The 21,947-nt window shown below is 45.2% G+C and overlaps 1 protein-coding gene across 9 annotated transcripts in view; it reads right to left on the bottom strand.

The window, feature by feature from the left end:
• Nucleotides 1-21,947, bottom strand: part of LOC144764028 (uncharacterized) — a 1,051,947-nt gene that overhangs the window by 75,430 nt on the left and 954,570 nt on the right. For all 9 annotated transcript variants that reach the window (XM_078650166.1, XM_078650163.1, XM_078650164.1 and 6 more), the window contains one exon: nt 1,337-1,489. In XM_078650166.1, the coding sequence (XP_078506292.1) occupies nt 1,337-1,489 (153 nt within the window). The remainder of the gene's footprint in view (nt 1-1,336; nt 1,490-21,947) is intronic.

Here is a 21,947-nt window from a genome sequence, read left to right on the forward strand (position 1 = left end):
CACCTTGTCAGTGGCTGGATCTTTAACCGCACAAAGATGGAGATCAACAGCTACACCCACGTTTGAAGAATGGAAACACAAAAGGAAGAAGACACTGGAACTGGTAAATATTTACCGCAAGAAGATAGTTTATGGAAAAGTTTGAGAAATGTTGAGGTGAGCTCAAAGAGTGGCTCTGAAGATGGACTATTGATGAATGTTTGTTCTCTGAACTGTGTAATGTATTTAATGCTGCGTACAATATATAATGAACACTTCTTTTTTCATTGCTGCTCTAATGAAATGCACTGAATTCACTTCCTAACAAATAAAGATCTACTGCTTCTCCCCACCAATGGCGCTGGTCACTTCTTGGATCCATCCTCTTCCTCTTGACACCATCCTACATCTCCTTCCACTAGGAATGCCTGAGTCCCTTTAACCAGAGGATGCAGCTCCTGTCAACTGCAGCCACCGAGGCGACAATGCAAGCAAAATCCACACTTAGCCTCCTTCCCTCACAGCCAAAGCCCTGATCCAAACAACTGCATTGATGAGACTCTGTACAGGCTGCAGGCAACGGTGCCCATCTCTGCGCGCCCTAATATCCCTCTTCGACAAAGACAGAGACTTTACCAGATCTTCCCACCCCTACTGGCACCAAGCTGGATGGCTGATCCTGAAACAGAGCTTACAACCTGTTAATACAGTCTAAGGTTGAGCTCCTGCCCAGCACACACTGATATTCACATGTAAAGGTCTGTAGTGAGCTGCCTGGGTGCTACTAAGTGGGTGATGAGTGAAGCACACACCCCCTCCTGGCGGGCAAGGCTGAGGGTATAAATACATGGCATCTATGCACTTGGGCCAGTCCCAATGGTATCTCTGTGTTGAGTACATTGTATGTTCTCCCATCCAACATCAGGTAGACCTTCCCTCACCGGCCCTCAACGTCCACCCGCAAACAGGCCTTCAGCCTGTCCTCTCATCCTTGGCCGGGCTGTCTGAGGAACACAGAATAATGGCAATGTGCAAGTATTTTAATTTACGTATATGCATGCATTGTCATACTTTACGTCTCTTTCTCCATCTCCAGCCACTTAGATGTGTTTTGCCGAACTGCCAGTGCACTGTTAGAGTGTTTTTGATGCTATGTACAACATTTCTGATAGAAATCTACTTGCAAAATACATCAAATCTAGTTGATCAATTACAAGGCACAATCCCAATCTTGCTCCTGGCTTTGCTTGCCTTTATTCATATGGTTGGTTTATCTTGCATGTGATTGGTGTCACCCCTGAACTCTTAGATATGAGTACATTATGGTATGCAATAGACCAGGAGATGACCCACATACCTTGCTGACGCGGAGGTTCGGCGCACCTTTTTGTGCAGGTCCCGCAGCACTTAGCCTCTCCGGGACAGGTGTCGTCACTCTGGCATTCATTCGGCTCTACCACCTCGGGACAGCCAAAGGGAATATCTTCAGGGGGACATGAGCCCTTTTTCTCTGTAACAGAAAAAGCACCAATTAACACAGTGGTAGTTATTTGCTAAACGCTCCGCAGGCACTCAAGTGGCGCTGCTCAATTGTGCGTTGTCATCAGGGTTTTAGAACGGTAAGTGATTGAAGTAGTGTCTTGTGTCACTTTCTGCCATCCTATCAATTAATCGCCAAATACTCGGCTTCACTGCCAGAGCACACACATTCATTGAATTCAGTGTTTGGGTAAAAATGTACAAAACTAGGATTTGCTGCAGGAAAACACCCTAAAAAATATATTGCTAAAGAAAAACGCAGCAAATGAACGTGTAGCAGAAGTTCACCTGCAATACGAGATTGTTGCCAAAAACCAAACTGAAAAAATATAAATTTTTGCAAGTTCTTGAAACTGCAAAATTATGAATGTCCCCCAATGATGTATTTGAAAATCAAATATCTCACAACCAGGCCCAAAAAAAAAAATGCAAGGGTTGATTAAGCGTCTGATTAGAGTATAATAGATGATTCTGTTAGATATTTCTGGATGATTCTTCAGTATCTATGAAGGGAGTGCAGGTTTTCCCTCTATGCTGCTGTGTGCAGCAGAGGAAGTATCAAAGGTTCTAGTCCCATGCAGTCCAGAAATTATTTTTATTTGTATTCACTGTCACATTCGACTTGTGATAATCATTTTTTTAAATAGGTACTGAAAGAGGTGGGTATGAAGCCAAAACAGCTGTCCTACATAAATGACAAAACCACAATCCTCGCACAACTTCAATATTTACAAACTGCCAAGAAATTCAGGAACAAGAAAACCTTATGCGTGCATTTGAAGAAACTCAGAACACAATCAAGCATCTCTCAACCCTTCTCTGTGCTGCTCCTTCCAGAAGGGATGCAAAGTCACGCGTTTTATATATTCACAAGAAACTGAAAACCTCCCAGCTCATGTTAAGTTCTCTACCCTCTACCTAAAGTCTGCTTCCTGTTCTGATCTTTACTCTTGTGTCTTTAGCACACTGTGTTTCTGCCTCTCTCCTTTAAATGTTTCATCTGTTTCTTCCTTCAGCATTGGCGCTGAACCAATCGAGTACCCTTTCAAATCTCTCCTGATTTGGGGTGTAAGGCTAGTTCAAGCCTTTGTTATGTATGGGATTAAGGTGCCTCTGAATCCAAGATATGTTTCTAAAGTTGTTCTGATTGGTACAACTGCCCGATAGAAGAAGGTAAACTAATACATTAGTTTATTAGCGAACAGCAACATGCGATTAGAAGCCAATAACAAATGACTCTTTGGAAGGGGCACATTTAGGGCATCTCATCCAGATTGTGATTTATTAAAGTATGTATGAATGTTTTGCTATCGACATCCAGTCAAAAAACTGATCAGTGCTAAAGTGCATGTGCTTCTTCCTTAAACGTGTGTAATAGGTGTAGACCCGATTAACATATTCAATATACGTGTAAGTTCCTCGTAAAGTGGCATGGACGTTAAATAATCCTGTAGGCTACAGCACTGATTGTGCCACCTTCAGAAGTAGCCTTCCAAACCTGTATCAGGCCTACCACTGTAAGGCCTGCATGTGCAGTTTCTTGCCACATCGACGTCGTATTTAAAACTACTTGCCAACTCTTAAACTCCCTTTTTTAGGTCTTTCGTTGGCAGGGCATACGCTGCATGTGATGTCTCAGCTAGACTTAAAGTAAACTGTATATTGGCTTCAACTCCGTGTAATTTCTCCTGCCCCTCGCGATTGGTTTAAGTCTGGCATTGCTGTTGTTTTCTTGATTTCTGTTGGCCCTATGGTATCTTCCGTGTAGTCCAGAGGCAGCGGCGCCTTACTACAGTTTTGATCCACTCGCACTTAATTGCGTGCAGTGTGCCATCTGGTTGGGGGCGTGGCCCCCTCCTCTCCCTCATTCCGCGCGACCGCTTGTTATATTTGGCTTCAAAATGGCGGCTTCTCTCGTGACCGCAGGGATCTTTATCTGTATACAGCAGAGTGGTTCTGTCTGCCTGCTCAGATGTTTTGCCCAGAGCCGGCAAGCTGTGCCTCAGTCCAATCCGTCTTGCGCCTCTAAGCTAAGCCCCAGCCGGTAGGCCAGATGCTGCGTGGTACGGGCAACCACAACCTGGCACCGTCCTGTGGCCCCCTTTGCATTGTCAGCACAGCTCACCGGTCTCAGGCTCCTGATCGTCAATATCCGCCTCCGATGGCGACACAGCACCTCAGTTCTTGGGCTGCAGAGTTGCGGCTCATCCCTCCCCTGTGTCGACACACCCACGGGCGCGCGGGATCATGGACCTGCCTGTGCCCAGTCGCACACACCTTGCGTCCACAGCCTCTGCGCGCCCTCAAGCAGTGTTTCAGGACAGTATTATGCAGCGGTGTCCCTTCCGTGCTCTCATCGCAAATTTGTTGTTATATATACTGGCCTTACTAGCATGCTGCACTGTGGTCATTTGCATAGCGCTTACTATCATTAACGCAGCACAGAGCGCTTTCCTAATCTGGGCCCTCATTTGTGCGGGGAGTGCCATTACTTTTACTTTCCAATTTAGCGTCTTACTTGAAGCTCCGGACCGAGGCAGTCAAAATTACATGTGGACCTTTCAGGGTTGCGGTTTGTGGTGTCCATGAACACATGTCACTGAACAGCCTCCTCCCCCTTTCCAAAACGGCTATCCCCAACGCTTGTGCTTAAATAGTATACAAATGTTTCTGGAACCCAATACTACATTCTTGTCAGAAATATTTGCGTTAACAGAAGGAAATGCCGGTCCTATGTAAACTTTTAGTTTCAAGCCAATCGGAGAATCATTTAAACTAAACTGCAGCAAAATTTGAATTATTTGTAAACAAACAAACACTGGTTTTGCAAACGTTCACTTAACATGTGTGTTGACGTCCTTGTTTATCGTTTGATGACATGCGCTTAGGGGTTGGACATTCACCCAGTGTTAGCTCCCCTTCCTAGTTGTTACTTCAAGGAGGCTCTAGGTATCCTGCTGCTCACACAGAGCCCCTATAGAGTAAACAGTTCTCTAAGTAGTGCGACCCCCCAAACTGCATGAGCAGCATCGTAATGCTCAGTGTGTATTGACCCCCACACCTCCGCTTTAAGCACAAACGTAGTGTTTGCCTCCCCCACCCTTTCCGTGTGCACAGAGTGGGTCAGAAAGGGGCTTGTGCTTCCGCCCAGCCCTGGATCACTTTCACTGCGCTCAAAATACTGCAAGACATTATGGTGGGTTTCTCAATTGTGAACTCCATTAATGGGCCAGCTAAACAGGGAAACGCCAATCACAGTCTCATTACCAGAGTGAAGAAAAATAAGATATGCAGCACCTACTTCCGTTCACCCGCCTATAAGGTTTGATTTCTATTTGTACCTTTGATTTGTGGCGCAGATAGAATCCTGAAGAAAACAAACTGAAAAGAAAGGTTGTTTTTGCCCTGAGCTGAGCTATAATTTAACCTTGTATATAATTGGCTTAGGTGTTACATTATCTAGGGAATGTCGGGATCTACCCACATTGGTAAACGACCCATAGGAGCATTACTATATGAGGATGATGCTGTTTTTTTTTTTTTTATCCCGCACGTAAATTGGTTTGTAAAAAAGTGCCACGAGGGGGCGTGGCTTGGACGTCGATGCAGACGGTTGTCTGAGTCCGGGACCTCCTCCAACCTGAATAAAATAACGGCGAAACGTGCACCTTTAAGATCCCGAGCGGACCAACAGAATACAAAAACGGATGTCTGAACATCCAAGGAACAAATCGTGTGGAAGCAGTGGATAAACTTGCACCTGTAGACTCGGAAAAACGAACGAAGCGGAGCGGAGCAGTGGAAGCAGTGGAAACAAGATGGCGGCCCCCCGTTAAAACAGCAAACAGAAGATCGGAGCATCGGGAAAAGCGCGAAGGTGAGAGCGGAGCGCTAAATAAGCAGACGCAAGACCTGGCATCCACCCCTCTACCCCCTTCATATGGAGAAATTTCAAACTCCCAAAAAAAAGACTGTAGACTACAATAGAGAGAGGGGGAGGAAACAGAAAGCGAAACTGAGAGCTGGGGGCCGCCCTTTTCCCGTGAAGTGCTCCCATGCCACCTCTATAGCGCCGCAGACAACAAGACCCAAACTCAAACAGGGAAGCAACGGAGGGAGCGCTGGCAGTCGGCGCGAATCCAAGTATACAACCAACAGACAGCAAGCTCCCTCATAAAAGATCGACAAAGAAGGAACCGTAAGGAAACCGTAAGCACCGCGGAGTCACTGGGGGCGGCCATTTTGAAGCTGCTCGGCGAGCGGCGAAGGAGACAATAACAATACACCTAGCGCACAAGGAAGGTGACCAGACAGGCGCAAAGAGGGCCAAACTGAGCGCGCAACCGATGAAAGAGGCACAAAGAAGAAGTGCCTAAGGGACCCAACTGCTCTAACAGAGCGGAACCAACCGCACACACAGAGAACGCCGCCATCGTACAAGGGAAAACGAAACATACCACGCAAACACGAAGGCAAGACAAAGGAATGGCCCAAAGGCACCAACACGAGGGGGGCAGCTGGGAAGTACTCAGAGAAGCAGCCGGCCATACAGCCGAGGCGGTCCTTCAACCTAGCTCCACAGAAACAAACATACTGAAAAGACGATCCGCACCCTGCACACCGCAATCCCAACACAGAGACACACAAACATGGGGAGCTGGCGGGGGCAAAGACCGAACCAGGTACATTCGCGAACCCAGCATGTTCCGTCTTGAGATCCTAACACCAGCAGGCAAGAAAAGAGCGGAAGTATCCAAACAGCACAAAGAAAGTCGCCTGCCCTCCTAACTGGTCGGCAGAGGAGTCCAAGGGATGCCAAGCCAAGACGGTAAAGCCAGCAATGAGCCCAAGAAAAGGAAAGACTCACCGGACTCACCTGCAAAAACTAAGATGGACTTAAAACATGAAGTCACGCTAGAGACGCTACTAAAAAAAATAAATGAAGGGAATGACCTTGCCAAAGTGACTAAGCAGACCATAGATATCATGCAATTAGAGCTAGCCGGGATCAGAGCGGATCAAAGTAAGACAAACAGCAGGATCGATGCCGCGGAGAAAAGGATCAGTGACATCGAAGACACCTGCGCCCAGGCCCACAAACACCTGGCAGGCGTCTCCAAGAAATCAACCATCATGGAAAAACAGCTAGCGGAGCAGGAAGACCGCCTCAGAAGGAACAACATAAGACTCCTGGGAGTCCCAGAAGGCGCGGAGGACAAAACGGGATCCTGCGCGGCACTAGTAGAGGAGCTGCTACCTCAGATCACGGGCATCCAGTTCAACAGACAGTTCGAAGTAGACAGAGTCTACAGGGTGCGGCTTTCAAACCAAAACAAGGCCAAGGACCAAGACCCATTATACTTAAACCACTAAGAGCCAACCACACCGAGGCAATCTTCGCAATGGCAAGGAAGGGCCAGAACCTAACGTGGAATGGAAACAAGCTTATAATATAATAACGCAAGACTACTCCAAACACACGGTAGACATCAGAAAGGGGTTCCTGGCCCTCAGAGACAGGCTGCGGAACAGCAGCATATCATTCACCTTCGGAGGACCTGCTAAATTGAAGATCACAGACAGAGGACGCACACAAATGTTTGATGACCCGAACGAACTGAAGAGATACCTGCAAGGGCCTCCAACGGAAGATATGGATGCTCAAAACACGAACACCAGCCCGGCAAAGAGAAGAGCATCCACAGGAAGCAATGAAGGAGCCAGCGGAACGAACACCTGAAATACTACCAGACCGACCTTTAAGCTCATGAACTATGCAACCGATCTACTTCAGGAAGACAACAAAATACCTCGAACACTTTTACCTCAACCGCAGCGAAGTGATCTTGAAGAGGCCGTAAAGGGCCATATCCTTTTTAACATGGTTCTCTTTTGACTTAGACATTATTGTTCGGTGCTACTGATGCAATCTCAGGGTGGAGGGGGAGGAGGAACTTCGATGTCGCATGTTCGACAGACAAAAGAAGGAGGGAGGGGGTGGAGAGGGAGGGGGGAAGGGCAAGGGGGGTCTAGGCAAGTACAGTTTCTCAACTTTTCTATCTTTCTTACTATCTTTCACCTAGCCTCAATCTATGAGGCGACATACTACAACCTGGGAGGAGGAGGCAGAGGGCGGAGCTGGGGGGAGATCCAGAACAGGCAGTCGGAAAACCAAACACAGAGCAGACAAAACGCAAGACAGAAGAATGATACACACGATAGCACAAACCACCGAAATATAGGCGCAGCTGACGGGATGGGATGATGGCATTAGGGAACACACAAACCTCCGCAGACCTTAAAATAGTTTCACTTAACGTCAAAGGCCTTAACCATCCAGTCAAACGCAAAAAGGTGATCGAATACCTAACAAAACTCAAGAGCGACATATGCGTCCTCCAGGAGACGAAACTCTCACTGGAGGACGCATCACGACTGAAAGCAAACTGGATAGCAGACCAAGCCTGCTCTCCCGCTATATACAAAAAAAGGGGGGTGATCACCCTAGTAAACAAGAAATCTAGACTAACAATCCAGGAAACATACTCTGACGATGAAGGCAGACTACTGATAACTACCCTCAAGAGGGGAGACGAGACGATACATGTAGCGAACATCTATGGCCCCAACACGCATGATAAAGAATTTTGGGAAGGGGTGGAAAAGAATCTAGGTGATGTCCCACAACACGAGCTTATAGTGGTCGCAGGCGATCTCAACGAGGTTATGGACGATACTATCGACAGACACTCAGCCAAACCACGCACGAAAACTCAAGCACCAAGCACGCTAAAAAATGTTCGCGGCAAACTCCAACTTAGAGACCCCTGGTGACTACAACACCCAGACACAAGAGACTACACCTTCTACTCCCACCCACACAACTCATATAGCAGGATAGACTACATCCTCGTGTCAGCAGACTACACACACCTTACCGATCAAACAGAAATATCAGCAATCACTATCTCAGATCACGCACACATCAGCCTAACACTAAGAGGCAGACACACCGAAAAACGCTGCAACAGGTGGAGAATGAATAGTGACATTCTTAAAAACCCTGACAATGTGAAAGAGATTGAGGGGGCCATCACAGAATACCTCGAACTAAACTACATCCCAGACATGGACAGGGGGGTGCTGTGGGATGCGTTAAAGGCAACGCAAAGAGGGAGGATCATAAGCATCAAAGCCAGGATGAACAAAGAAAGAAACAAAAAAATAGCTGAGCTTCGACAACAGATAACAGAACTTGAGAGGGGACACATAGCTAATCTCAAAGATGCCAACACGCTGACAGAGCTGTCTAAAAAGAAATATGAGCTGAACAGAATCCTAAGCGAAAGGGCAGGGGCATGGATTAACCAATATAAAGCTATCAACTTATGCTCAGCGAACAAAGCAAGGAAGGCGCTAGCTGCCTACCTCAAATGTAAACAGAGACAGCACGCAGTCGCCGCGATAACAGACACTAACTCCAGATCACAAACAGCTAACAGAGAGATCCTCGAGGTCTTCAGGAAATTTTACGAGGAACTCTACACAACAGACACCAACCTCAAGCAAGATGCGGGCGCCCATCTTCTGGAAAAAATAGACTTGCCATGCCTCACAGCAGATCAGAGGGAGGCGCTAGAAAACGAAATAACCGGGCCAGAAATAGAAATGGCAGTAGCTTCACTTAAAGAAAACAAGGCACCAGGTCCTGATGGCTACACAGCCACCTTCTATAAGCGCTTCTTGCACCTCCTAAAACCCACGCTGGTTGAGGTATTCACACACTGCAGCCAAACTGGCGGCATGACCCAGTCAATGTCCGAGGCGAATATAATAGTAATTCCCAAAGACGGCAAAGACCCCCAATACCCTGCCAACTACCGGCCTATCTCACTAATAAATGTGGATGTAAGATCTACGCGAAGGCACTGGCGATGAGACTAAACACATATCTACCAAGCATAATCCACATCTCACAGGTCGGATACATAAAGAATAGGCTATCCAATGATAACATCAGATTACTATGCCACCTAATCGACAGCACATCCAAAACAAACACCCCAGCCGTAATGATAGCCTTGGACGCCGAGCACGCCTTTGATAGAGTATCCTGGCCCTTCCTAAACAACTGCATGAAGAAATTTGGCCTAGGCGATCAATACAGGAGGATGGTAATGGCACTCTACAACGAGCCGAAAGCCAGAGTAGTAGTAAACGGTGCTGCGTCGAACCCACTTACACTAGGCAGAGGCACAAGACAAGGGTGCCCACTTTCACTGGCCCTCTTCCTTTTGGCCGTGGAGCCGCTGTTAACCATGATCAGGGCTAACACACACATAAGAGGCATCCCAATACAAGACTCCGTGGCCAAGCTGGCAGCCTACGCGGATGATGTACTGATCATAACAGAGAAACCAGACACATCCATAGCAGCACTAATGTCCACCATTGAGGAGTATGCACAAGTCTCAGGATACAAGCTAAACAAAGACAAGTCAGAATGCAAACCATTGAATTTCCACACCACAAAAGCGTCCCTGAACAATTCAGGCCTGACGTGGCAAACAAAATACCTAAAATACCTAGGCCTGTACTTCGGAAGGGACCTAAAGTCGACCCTCAATTACAATGAAAGCAGACTTCTTAAGAAAGTGAAAGACAGAATAGATACTTGGTCTCCCAAATTCATTAGCTGGTGGGGAAGAATAGAATCAGTGAAAATTATGCTAACGCCCATAGTCAACTACACGCTTAGCATGCTGCCACTCACACCGACAAATGACTTCCACAAACAACTAGACAAACTGCTCAACAACTTCATATGGAGGGACAAAAAAACAAGAATAAGCCTCCAGAAACTCAGACTGAGCAAGAACTTGGGAGGCCTAAACCTCACCAATTTTAAAATATTCCACACCGCATGCCTAGCCAGGCAAGGCATCCACTGGGTAGCCCCAAGCCAAGAATACAAGTCTGCATGGCTGTCCCTGGAAAGAGCACTAATAGGAGGCCTTGACCCGATAGCAATGGTGGCGGCAAACAAACACCCCCAGGCCAATAACACTATCCTGAAGAACACAAAGTCGGCACTACTCAGGGTAGATAAAAAGCTAGAACATAGTATCAGAGACACTGAGTGGATCTCCCTATGGCATAACACGAAGCTCAAATACAAAGAGAGAACACTAGACATGAAGGAGTGGTATAAGCGAGAGATATCTACACCGCAACAACTAATGACACAAAGACACCCCCTCACTTTTGACTCACTCAAAAATCAGTACAACCTCCCAGGCCTTGAATTCTACGCATTCCTAAAAATAAAAACCACAATTACTAAAGCGAGCCTCAGCAGAAACCCGCCATCCATCATAGAGTACATGTCAAACATAAACAAGCTAGGACACCAAACAGCCCACCTCTACAAACTACTCAGCCCCCACACATCAAGACTGAACAATAAAGCCCTTGAACACATGGAAAGAGACATGGGAAGAGGTCTCACAGGAAGGGAGAAGTCAACCATATGGCAAGTCGCAACTAGACATAAGATAACCCCACAACTAGCCCAGACGAAATACTGGCTGCTGCACAGAGCGTTCTGGACTCCAGCTCGCCTGGCTGCTGCCGGTATCAGGGAAGACAACAGATGCTGGAACTGCCACAAGGAGAAAGGGGACCTGGAACACCTAATCCTATATTGCTCCAAGGTCAGAAAGTTCTGGAACAAGATAAGGCAATTCATATCTGAAATGACAGGCCAATCACTACAAGGCAGCATCAAAGAAATCACTGCGACAGCCCTAGCCCCGAGCCCTAAAGCCAAAGATGACAGAGACCTGATAGACCTCCTCCTAACATCAGCGGTGAAAATAATCCTCACGAACTGGAAGGACACCAGGAAGGCCACCTTCAAAGGCTGGCTAAACTCGATCACCTTCTTGAGAGGGGCAGACAACATAGCCTCACACCACTCACCGGGCCACCACTCAGGGGGGGAAATGTGGAAGGCACTAGATGAGCACCTGATCACCCTCAAACCCCCGTAAAAAAAAACCCAGGCCTCAATAGCAGGAACCAGCTGACAGAGCTGCCTCACCCCCCCCCTTGGGTCTCTCATTTCTTTTTTCTCTTTCTCTCTTTCTCTCCTCCTTGTTTCTCCACAAAAATCCGCGAAGGAGGGAACGTAATTGTTTAATCGTCTGTACCACATAGCCCTGAGCGCAGACGCGATAATACCGCTGGACACCACGCCGTACTACCCTCGTTGTATTGAAATGAAACACGGAAACTGTACTGTATGTATATATAAACACCTGTTTTTAATTAAAAAATTGTGAAATAAAAAAAAAAATTGCCACGAGTTTTGTAACATACATGTCTAGCTTAGATCTCAATGTCAATATAACAAAAACGTATATCATAAAATGTAGCAAGCCGAGTGTTAAGTGTCGGAACATTATAATTGACAACAAGACACTGGAATTTGTTAACTATTTTGCATACCTTGGTATTGTCTTTGACAAAGGGGGCTCATGGGCATACGCCATTAGAGCAAGAAAGTTGCAATTTGCCAAAGCCATAGGAGCTCTGACAAACTTTGCCAGGAAGCTAGGTAAGCGTCCCATCGCCGAATTGCTCACAATTTATAAAGCTAGATGCATTTCAACTGCTGTGTATGGAGCTGGAATATGGGGATATGTAAATGTTGATTCACTGCAGACAATTGAGAACAAATTTTCCAGATATCTTTTAGCTACCACAAACACTTCGGCTACGTATATTGTCCATGCCGAACTGGAAATGCCATATCTGACCGACCTAATTAAAATGCAGTCAGTCCTTTTGTGACACAAGATCTGGTCAAGCGTGGCCACAGGTCTTAATAGGGAGGTGATTGAAGACTGCCTGAGCCTACAGTGCGCTTCAAGTATCCCATGGCTTAACTATGTCAAGCACTTTGTGGCCAATTTGGGACATCCTAAATACTTCTGCAACCCTGTTAGCATCTCTACCATTCAAAGGCAAGAACTAAAGACCATCTGCATGAACTTTTTAGAGAATTTGAGATTCTCCCTTAATAATGACAAACCGACTATTAGAGAGAACCAATTGCTCTTGATACAACCAGGGATACGACTATACCTTTTAAATACAAAGGAAAGTTATGACAGAATGTTATTGACATGCTTACGCTTAGGTAATTTTCATAACACGGTTACATTTCCAAACATGAAGGACTGGTCACTCCCCTTAGACCCTTGCTCATGTGACAATATATCCTCACACTCCACGATTCACATTATGTTTTTCTGCAATTTTTATACATTGTTAAGGAAAAGATGGATTTTGCCAATTGTAAAAGCGCTAGGACTGAAACAATGCCGTCCTGCATTTATTAAATTGCAACTTTTGGAAAATGAAATTTTGAATGATTGTATAGATAAATATATGAAAGGGGCTGTTAGATTTAGAAAAACAATGTAATATCTCATCCCTTCATTGCGACTAACCGGATTTCATTTCTTACACATGCATATGTTGGACGATGAAGTATGATGCTAAAGATTTTTTAATAATAATTTTTAAGCACTTTTAAATCATTTTGTAGAATTGATGTATGTTTTCCTTGTACCATGCTTTTATGATGTATTACTTGAATCGAATATAGTGAATTTTGATTTGATTTAATTGCGAATTACAGCGGTCCATTTCCACTGAAGACATTCTAGTGTGGAAGTTACTCCCTTCTACCTAATACTAATCTACTAATCTCACCTGCTACCTCACACTACTTTTCTACTTCTCGCACTACTTTCATATCCCTCCTACTACTCTTCTACTCCTCTCTCCTTTGTTATGCCTCATACTGCTCTCCACACTTTCCTTCATTCAACAGCACGCTAATCTCCTCCACGCTTTCTTCCTTCTCCCTCATACTGCTCCCCCTGCCCCTTTCTTCTGCCTGATGCTACTCTACTCCTCCCTATACTTCATTAGCAAAGTAAAAGGCTTTAACTTAAACAAAAGCGAGACCTATTGCATTTCCAATGCTTGTATTACATATGTCACCCCTAAGGTAGGCCCTAGGTAGCCCTAAGGGCAGGGTGCTATGTAAGTAAAAGGTAGAACAAGTACTGTTATATTTTGCATGTCCTGGTTGTGACAAACAGCTAAATTTGTTTTTCACTAATGTGAGGCCTACCGCTCTCCCCTCTTTTAGGTTAGGATTGGGAATTCCTTAATAAACGTTCAAGTTATAATTCCTGATCAGAGAGGAGTAGCTTTTTCTTGTTTCACATCTTTGGAATGGTGATGATAATTCCTCCTTACTAGTGAAATTGGATGTAACATTACTTTTTTAGAAATGTCACTTTTAGAAAGTGGACACTTCTCTGCACTTAGTGCTCTGTGTGCCTGACAGCCTGTCTCATAAGCCACCTACCTGAATCCCAAATGATTCCAATGGGGTAGTGATGCTTGTTCTCAAATCCTCCTGAGACTTGCCCGTGGTTTACAGGAGGAGACACTGCTCTGGTGGCATATCCCAGGGGAAAGGGGGTTGGGATGGAGAAAGCGTATAGAGTCAAAGATGCTGTGGCTTGTCTACTCAACTGCAGCAGGCATTCAACCAGTCTGATTAATGGTACCTGCAGATATGGTAACTATAAACAAACAAATAATAAGGCTTTAGTCTAGAATTAACTCTATGTCTTAAGGTATCACCTCATGAAAGCTTTTCAAATCTCAACTAACCCTGTTTTGTTATAATGTTTTCATTTAGATTGTAGAGGCTCCTTTATTAAAATGTTCAAACTGTATGAATTTGATTTTAGTGTCAAACCCACAAGCAAATTCGGACAGGGTTAGCTTCACCCAAGTCCGCTCAGAGCCCTGCCAACAGTATGTACAAGTTAAACAAAAACATGGGTTACCTTTGTTTGCAGCACTTAGTTGCAACTAAACTCAGCGCGTCGTAAAATCAAGTCTGTTGTTGCGCCTCTCCTTTTCTTCTTGCTATTTTTCTATCCAGGTACAAGACTAATTGAGGATGTTCTTCGCTGTGAGGTCAAACCGGGAGGATCAAGGTAGCTGGCAGACAGAGTTCTAGAAGCCAGGAAACAGGTAAGTGGCAGACGAAGAGACTTAGCGAAGGGGAGCAGTGTGGACGGACTTTAAATACAACTGCTTTAGAACGTTTCCTAAAGGCCACATTCTAATTGTTTGTAACAAGGAACAGGGGTAGATAATAAACTTGATGAGGCCGCCTTCTAGAAGGTGTTTTAGAATGTTCACAATGGTGTTGCATTCTAATTGCTTATAGCAAGGAACAGTTGCAGGGGATTATTTGACGGGGGTTGTCTTCCGGAAGGTTCACGTTGAGGTCATAAATGCTTGATGCATATTCTGGTGGATTTTCTGGATGTTTCCGTGGCTCCTGAAACCTGACCTTGCATATTCATGGTAAAACATTTGTGGAAGCTATTAAGCCTTTTCAAACAAACCAAGGAACACAAGCTGCAGCTAGCTATACCCAACGATTCTGAAAAGGGGGTGGTGATGGACAAAGCATCTGAATTAAACAGAACACTCATACCCAGTCAAAAGATCAGGGCTTGATCCATCACCGTTTTTTAGCTCACTGCACCATCCCAGCTCAGAACCTGGCTACATGCAAATTAGTCTGTCCCTGGCCCAGTGCATCATGGGAACAGGGCAGACCAAACTACCAAGCCAATTCTTTACTGGAAAGGAAACAAGCTTCCGGGGACCGGTTTCTGGCATTGCAGCTGTCTTCGGCCCGGCTTGCTTGAATCCTGATGGTGCAGTGAGCAAGGGACTCACATCTGAGCATACCCTGCCACTCCTATAGTGGCCAAAACGATTCTGAAAAGGGGGTGGTGATGGACAGAGCATCTGAATTAAACAGAACACTCATACCCAGTCAAAAGATCAGGGCTTGATATATCACCGTTTTTTAGCTCACTGCACCATCCCAGCTCATAACCTGGCTACATGCAAATTAGTCTGTCCCTGGCCCAGTGCATCATGGGAATAGGGCAGACCAAACTACCAAGCCAATTCTTTACTGGAAAGGAAACAAGCTTCCGGGGACCGGTTTCTGGCATTGCAGCCGTCTTTGGCCCGGCTTGCTTGAATCCTGATGGTGCAGTGAGCAAGGGACTCACATCTGAGCATACCCTGCCACTCCTATAGTGGCCAAAACGATTCTGAAAAGGGGGTGGTGATGGACAGAGCATCTGAATTAAACAGAACACTCATACCCAGTCAAAAGATCAGGGCTTGATCCATCACCGTTTTTTAGTTCACTGCACCATCCCAGCTCAGAACCTGGCTACATGCAAATTAGTCTGTCCCTGGCCCAGTGCATCATGGGAACAGGGCAGACCAAACTACCAAGCCAATTCTTTACTGGAAAGGAAACAAGCTTCCGGGGACCAACAGCATGTTATATTGTCCACCGTCAGGGTACAGGACGTTTGCTTATTCATAAGTGTTGGGAGGAATGATATGGGTCATGCCTGTATATTGTGAAAGTCAAGAGAGATGAGCCCGTGCAAGGAAACCTAATAGTCGCCCCTCCCAAAGGCAGTCTTGCATGTTGTGGTTTGGTGGGGGTGGAGGTCATGAAATCGTCTCTCCATATGGGGGCATGAACCGAGGAGGCCGGTTCCCAGGAACGTTCTGAAGGGTCATAACCCTGCCAATCTAAAAGGTAGTCTAGTTTTCCCTGAGATCGTTTAGAGTTCAGAATATGGTGAACTTCGTACTCTTGTTGACCATTAACCAGAACGGGTGAGGTATCTTTTTATGTGGCGGAGCGGTATGGCTTGATCAGTGAAACATGAAACACTGAGTGGAGGGTATATTGAGGGGGAACCCGTAGCTTGACGGTGACTTTACTAATATAATGTCATAAAGACCTATAAACTGGTCGTAATTTCCTTGGGCCTTCTAGTTGTAGGTGCCATGTTGGTAACCATACCCTGTCTCCTTCCTTGTATATAGGTGCTTGTCAGCATGTGCCTTCAGGACCAATTTGGCTTTTGCCAAACTTGTCCTAGCGTGTTTTTGAATCTCATGCAGTTGTTCTAATCTTACTGTGACTGAAAGTAGTGTAGTAGAAACTCCTGATATATCAATAGGATTGCCCGAGGATGTTGTCTTGACACGAAGTAGAAGAGTGTGTAGGTTATAGCTGAGTGGATGCTGTTCTTATAAGTAAATTCAGCTAGGGGTAAGGCTTGATCCTATTGTCCTGTGTACATGGGTAGTAAGCATCTTTGTATAGTTTCTAGGGATTGGGTAACTTATTCAGTTTGCTGGTCGGTGTGTGGTGGACGGCAGATGGCAAGCCTACCTCTATTCTTAACTTATCACAGAGTGTTCTCCAAATTTTAGATGTGTACTGTACATCACGATCTGAGGTGATTTTAGTTGGTAGACCATGTAGTTTTAGGATGTGATTAATGAATATTTGACTAAATTCTGCAGCAGGGGGTATCTTTTTGAGGGGATGCCATTTTTGATAACATGTCAACAGCTACTAAAATGATAGTGAAGTTATTCCTGGCTGGAAGGTTAGTTATAAAATATAGACTAATAGTGTGCCAAGGAACTGGGGTTTAGGCAGAGGCTGTAATAAGCCTGCATGTGCAGTGTGAGTGTTCTTGTTTCATGCACAAGTTGGGCAACCAGATACGTATTCCTGTATATCCGTCCGCACGGTGTTCCACCAGAAGGTTTTTTGACAATTCCCTTGGGTTTTCGTTATACCTTGGAGCCTTGCTAGTGCTGTGTCATGATTCCATTGAATTACCTGACGTCTTAATTCTACAGTAGGGATGTACAGTTTCTGATCATGAATTAACAGCATGTTTGTGATAGTATGGTTATGTGTTTTGATCCATTCTTCGGCCTGTAGTTTTTTTATATTCTTCATGTAAGGCCACCATAAAAGTGTCACCCTTGCTGACTGTGACCATCTTCTTCAGTGGAATGGTAGTAGGGTAGTCTGATGTGGAAACGGAGGAGTGAGCATACCCCAGGCTAGAAAGAAGATCAGACTGTAACTGATTGGTCCCTGTCTATAGGTGATGATGAAATCGAACCCACTAAAGAAATGCAACCATCGAATTTGATGGGGAAGAGAGCCCTAACGGAGCTAAAAAATTGTCCATTTTTAGGATCTGAGAATATTGTGACTGTATGTTTAGTCCCCTGTAGGTAATGCCTCCATTCAGTGAACACCAGTTTGAAGGCCAGAAGTTTTCTGTCGGCCACTGTATAGTTTTGTTCCACTGGCAGAAGTGTTTTGTAAAAACAGCTTTAGGATGCATGTGGCCAGTTCTTGGGTTCTTTTGGGATAAAATCCTTCCTACGGCGACCTGCGAAGCAATAGCTTCGACTTAATAGGGCTGGTTGGGATTGGGATGTTGAAGAATGGGTGCAGTGGTGAATTTAGTTTTTAACAGTTGCAACACCTGATTGGCTTCTGGAGCTCACGCAAATGATTGCCCCTTTTTTAGCAGCTGTGTTATGGGTGCCACTATCTCTGAAATGTTCCGGATGAAACAATGATAAAAATTGGCAAAACCAAGTATCGCTGAATTTCCTTGACCAATAGGTAATGGCTTCTAACTATTTGGAGCCCATAGTGATGACTGCTGGAGATAAGTGATACCCTAGAAACTCTACTGATTATACATGGAAGGAACATTTGTCTAATTTAGCAAAGAGAGCGTTTTCACTAAGGCGATGCATGATGGAACGTACATGCTATACATGTTCTTGTTCTGAGTTTGAGTAAATCAGAATGTCTTCCATGTAGACGATTGCACAAACATCTAAAAACTCCCACAAGACTTAGTTAATGAAATATTGAAATGCTGGCAGAGCATTACATACCCGGAAAGGCATAATAGTATACTCAAACAGCCTCAACTTAGTCCTAAAAGAGGTTTTCCATTCATCGCCTTATCTCACAAGGGTTAAGTGTTAAGCTCCCCTGTTAGACTTGGGTTTCTTAGCGAGTTTACACCCAGAGTTTCTGCTTTTTCGCCCCCTGTTTTAGACTTTGTTTTTGTTGGTTTTAGGACTCTGGGCATTTTACCACAGCTATTTATAGCTAAAGTGCATATGTTCTCAATGTAAATTGTGTATGGATTGGTGTGTCTATGATCAGCTAATTTGATTTACTACTAAGTCCTTAGTAATGTGCACATGTGTGCCCAGGGCCTGTAAATCAAATGCTGCTAGTGGGACTGCTGCACCAATCGTGCCGCCCAGACAGGCAGCCTTTCAAAGGGGTCTCAGACCTTACACTGCAGTGTTGGCACACAGTTGTTAACTGCCATATCAACCTGGTGCACCCACTTGCCAGGCAATTCACTTCCATTTTCTTACATCTAAGTCACCCCTAAGGTAGGCCCAAGGCAGCCCCATGGGCACTGCGCAGTATATTTAAAAGGTAGGACATGAAGTGGCGTATTTTTGCATGTCTTAATAGTGAAATAATGTGTATTTCATTTTCGCTGTTGAAAGGATATCTCTCCTATAGGGTAACATAGGAGCTGCTTGGTAACACTTTACCAAGGTAGCTCACCAGTGGGAGCTGATAGAAAAATGGAATTTAGTATACCTGAACTTTTAGAAAGTTGGTATTTTCTTGTCTAACCATCTATGTGCCTTAGCCTGTTGTGTATTCGCTGTCTGGGTTTTAGACTAACAGGCTGGTTTGTGCATTCATACTAGACAGACACCAGGGGGGGGTTGAGTTGTATCCTGCCTTACATGGGGACTAATTGCCAGGCTGAATAGGCCTGGCTGCATTTGGAAAAGTGGAAGGACTTGTTGATTGCACCTGAATGGACTGAGTCTGTCTTCCACAATGCTGGATTCACCAACAGGAATGAGCATGGCCTGAGCCTGGTAGAACTGGATCACACATGCCATTGCAATTTTGTTTGTGCCAACTTCAAATGGAAATGTGGTATAAATATTGGGGCCCTGACTCCAGAACTTTACATTAACCCTGGACTAAGGAACCTTCCAGGAAGAAGAGCTGGAAGAGATGTGAGGAGAGATTACCACTTTGCAGTGCACTTTGCTGGGTTGGCCTGCAGTTGCTGCTTCTGTCTTGGGCAAGGAACGGACTGGATTGTGCTTTCTGCATCCTAAGTATCGCCAAGGGCTTGAAATAGAGCTTGCCTCTTTTTGAAAGACTCATGGAAATCAAAGACTTCAACATCTTCTGGGTACAGGCTTCTAGAACTGGATGTTTCAGCTTCTACAGAGGAGAAAAAGGTAACCCAATGTACCATCAACAACACCCTTGCTGGCTCTGTGACCTGAAGGCACCACAGAGGGCAACGCTGCACCTCGCACTGCAACCCTGGTCTCACTAACGCTGCTGCCACCAAGCCGCTGCTTGCACCCTTACCTGTGGATACTGCTCTCCGCACCACCAAGCTCTACACCACCACCTTGGCATCCCTGATCATGCCGTCACAGACACAGCTGCCTGCACGTGACCTGTGGACACTAGCTCATGAGGATCATGGAGCACTGTCCTGCTTCGCACCACAACCCTGGTCTCACCGACGACAACGCTACAAACTGACATTGATGCCACTGCCTGCACCATGGTTTGGGGCACTGCTCGTAAGTTACATGACGTGCTGTCCCATCCCACACTGTCATGTCCTTTGGGCTAGTCCTGTCATGTATACCCCTATTACATATATTTGTCCCATCCATACGACAATAATGATTCTAAACAGGTCCTTTTACCTAGTAGCTTGCTTCTGTCTCTTCGACAACAGGCTCTCGGTACTCTGACATACATAAACATGTCCCCTGTCACGGTAGAATAATTCTGTATAAGGGTCTCCACTTTTTTCATCCTTGGCCAACAGCCAGCTGTGCATGATTGCACTTGTTTAGAAAAGCATTGGTGATTGTTTTCAAAACATCCACAATTGTTTTAAAACCATATTGATTCTAGAAAAAACCCTGGAGTGACCACTTTAGTATAAAAGAACCTCCCCCCCTACATATTAGCGATGAATTCCATACAAGCTTAGGCAGGATCCTGAATGCTGAATCTTCAACAAGCAGCTTTCTAATATCCCTTGTGGGGTATCATCCTTAATGCAGAGATGGGGTGCCTCGTTCTAAACCATAGGGTGAGGGGGCTGGTTCTTCCCTGGGGGTTTCTTGGCTTCACACACAGATACATTAGTGCACATACAGATCTAGACTATGTACATTTAGGCAAATTACTTAAGGCACGCATTTTAGGAATATGCAAGTGCTATTGTTTTTATCTGAACTGCTTATGTTCATCTTATAAGCACTATGGTAGAAATGTATCTACTATTTACCATATTGGTACTAGCAATCTCTTTCATATGCTTCTGTCTCCTGATTGTCACATTACCTATGTTTTATACCAGATTGTCGCTGAACCAATAAATACTTATTGAAATGTCCTAATTGCCAAACTGTGTATTTTCTGGAGTAAGCAAGCATGAGTGTCTGAGTGAAAAGTACTGTTCTGTTTTCCACGATCCCTGAGAAATCGGGGTTGTCATGTTCAGTGGTTGCCAGAGACTACCTACACCACTGTAGAATACAGGGCGGTGGTAGTGGCACTGTAGAGCTAGCTGGTGTAACATCTGACATATCCTGTTGGGGTGTCCCGAAGCGGTTGTAAGGCGAAGCCCTCAGTTTAGGTCATCCAAAACACGCAGGTCTTGGGGGATTCCTAGGAACTACACGACATGGCGTTGCCAACGTTGGTTTGGTTCTTAAATTAAAAGTAAATATCTGAGTAGTTCAGTTGTGCTTTCTCAGAAAGCCCTACTCACACGTTTCAGAGTCGTCTGAAGTGGGAAGGAAGATCCGCCTCAGCTGAGCAGAATTGCTCTGTGTATTGGCTGAAGATTTGAACAAGCTTGTAATGATAAAAGTTTCCCACATTGTGCAAAAACCCTACCTCTTAACCTGTTTTCTTTTATTTTAAAATGACTGACCCTGCGAGTAGCTCGGGAGAAGACGAATTTGCAAACGCTCTTAGCACCATGGAGAACTACAGAAAGCAGTAACTATAAAGCTGATAGAACATGGCGTACCAGCAACAGGTGGCTGTGTTACCTTTGTTATTGAGGCACACGAGGAGTTCAGATCAGAGGTATTCTATTCTTGGGTTCAGTTCCCACCTGCAGATTCGGTGACTTGAGGTTCTGTAATTCTCGAGACTGACTCCATTTTATATTGTGCCACCATTTTGTGTTGCCCTCATGTAGGCCTGTGAAGGTAGCCTGGCAAACAAAGTGGTCTGGCCTTCTTAGTCCATGTATACATTACCTAGGGTTCTTTCTGACTCTGAATGAACTGTAAGA

Source organism: Lissotriton helveticus, chromosome 6, assembly GCF_964261635.1.
Source record: "Lissotriton helveticus chromosome 6, aLisHel1.1, whole genome shotgun sequence".
Lineage (NCBI taxonomy): Eukaryota > Metazoa > Chordata > Amphibia > Caudata > Salamandridae > Lissotriton > Lissotriton helveticus.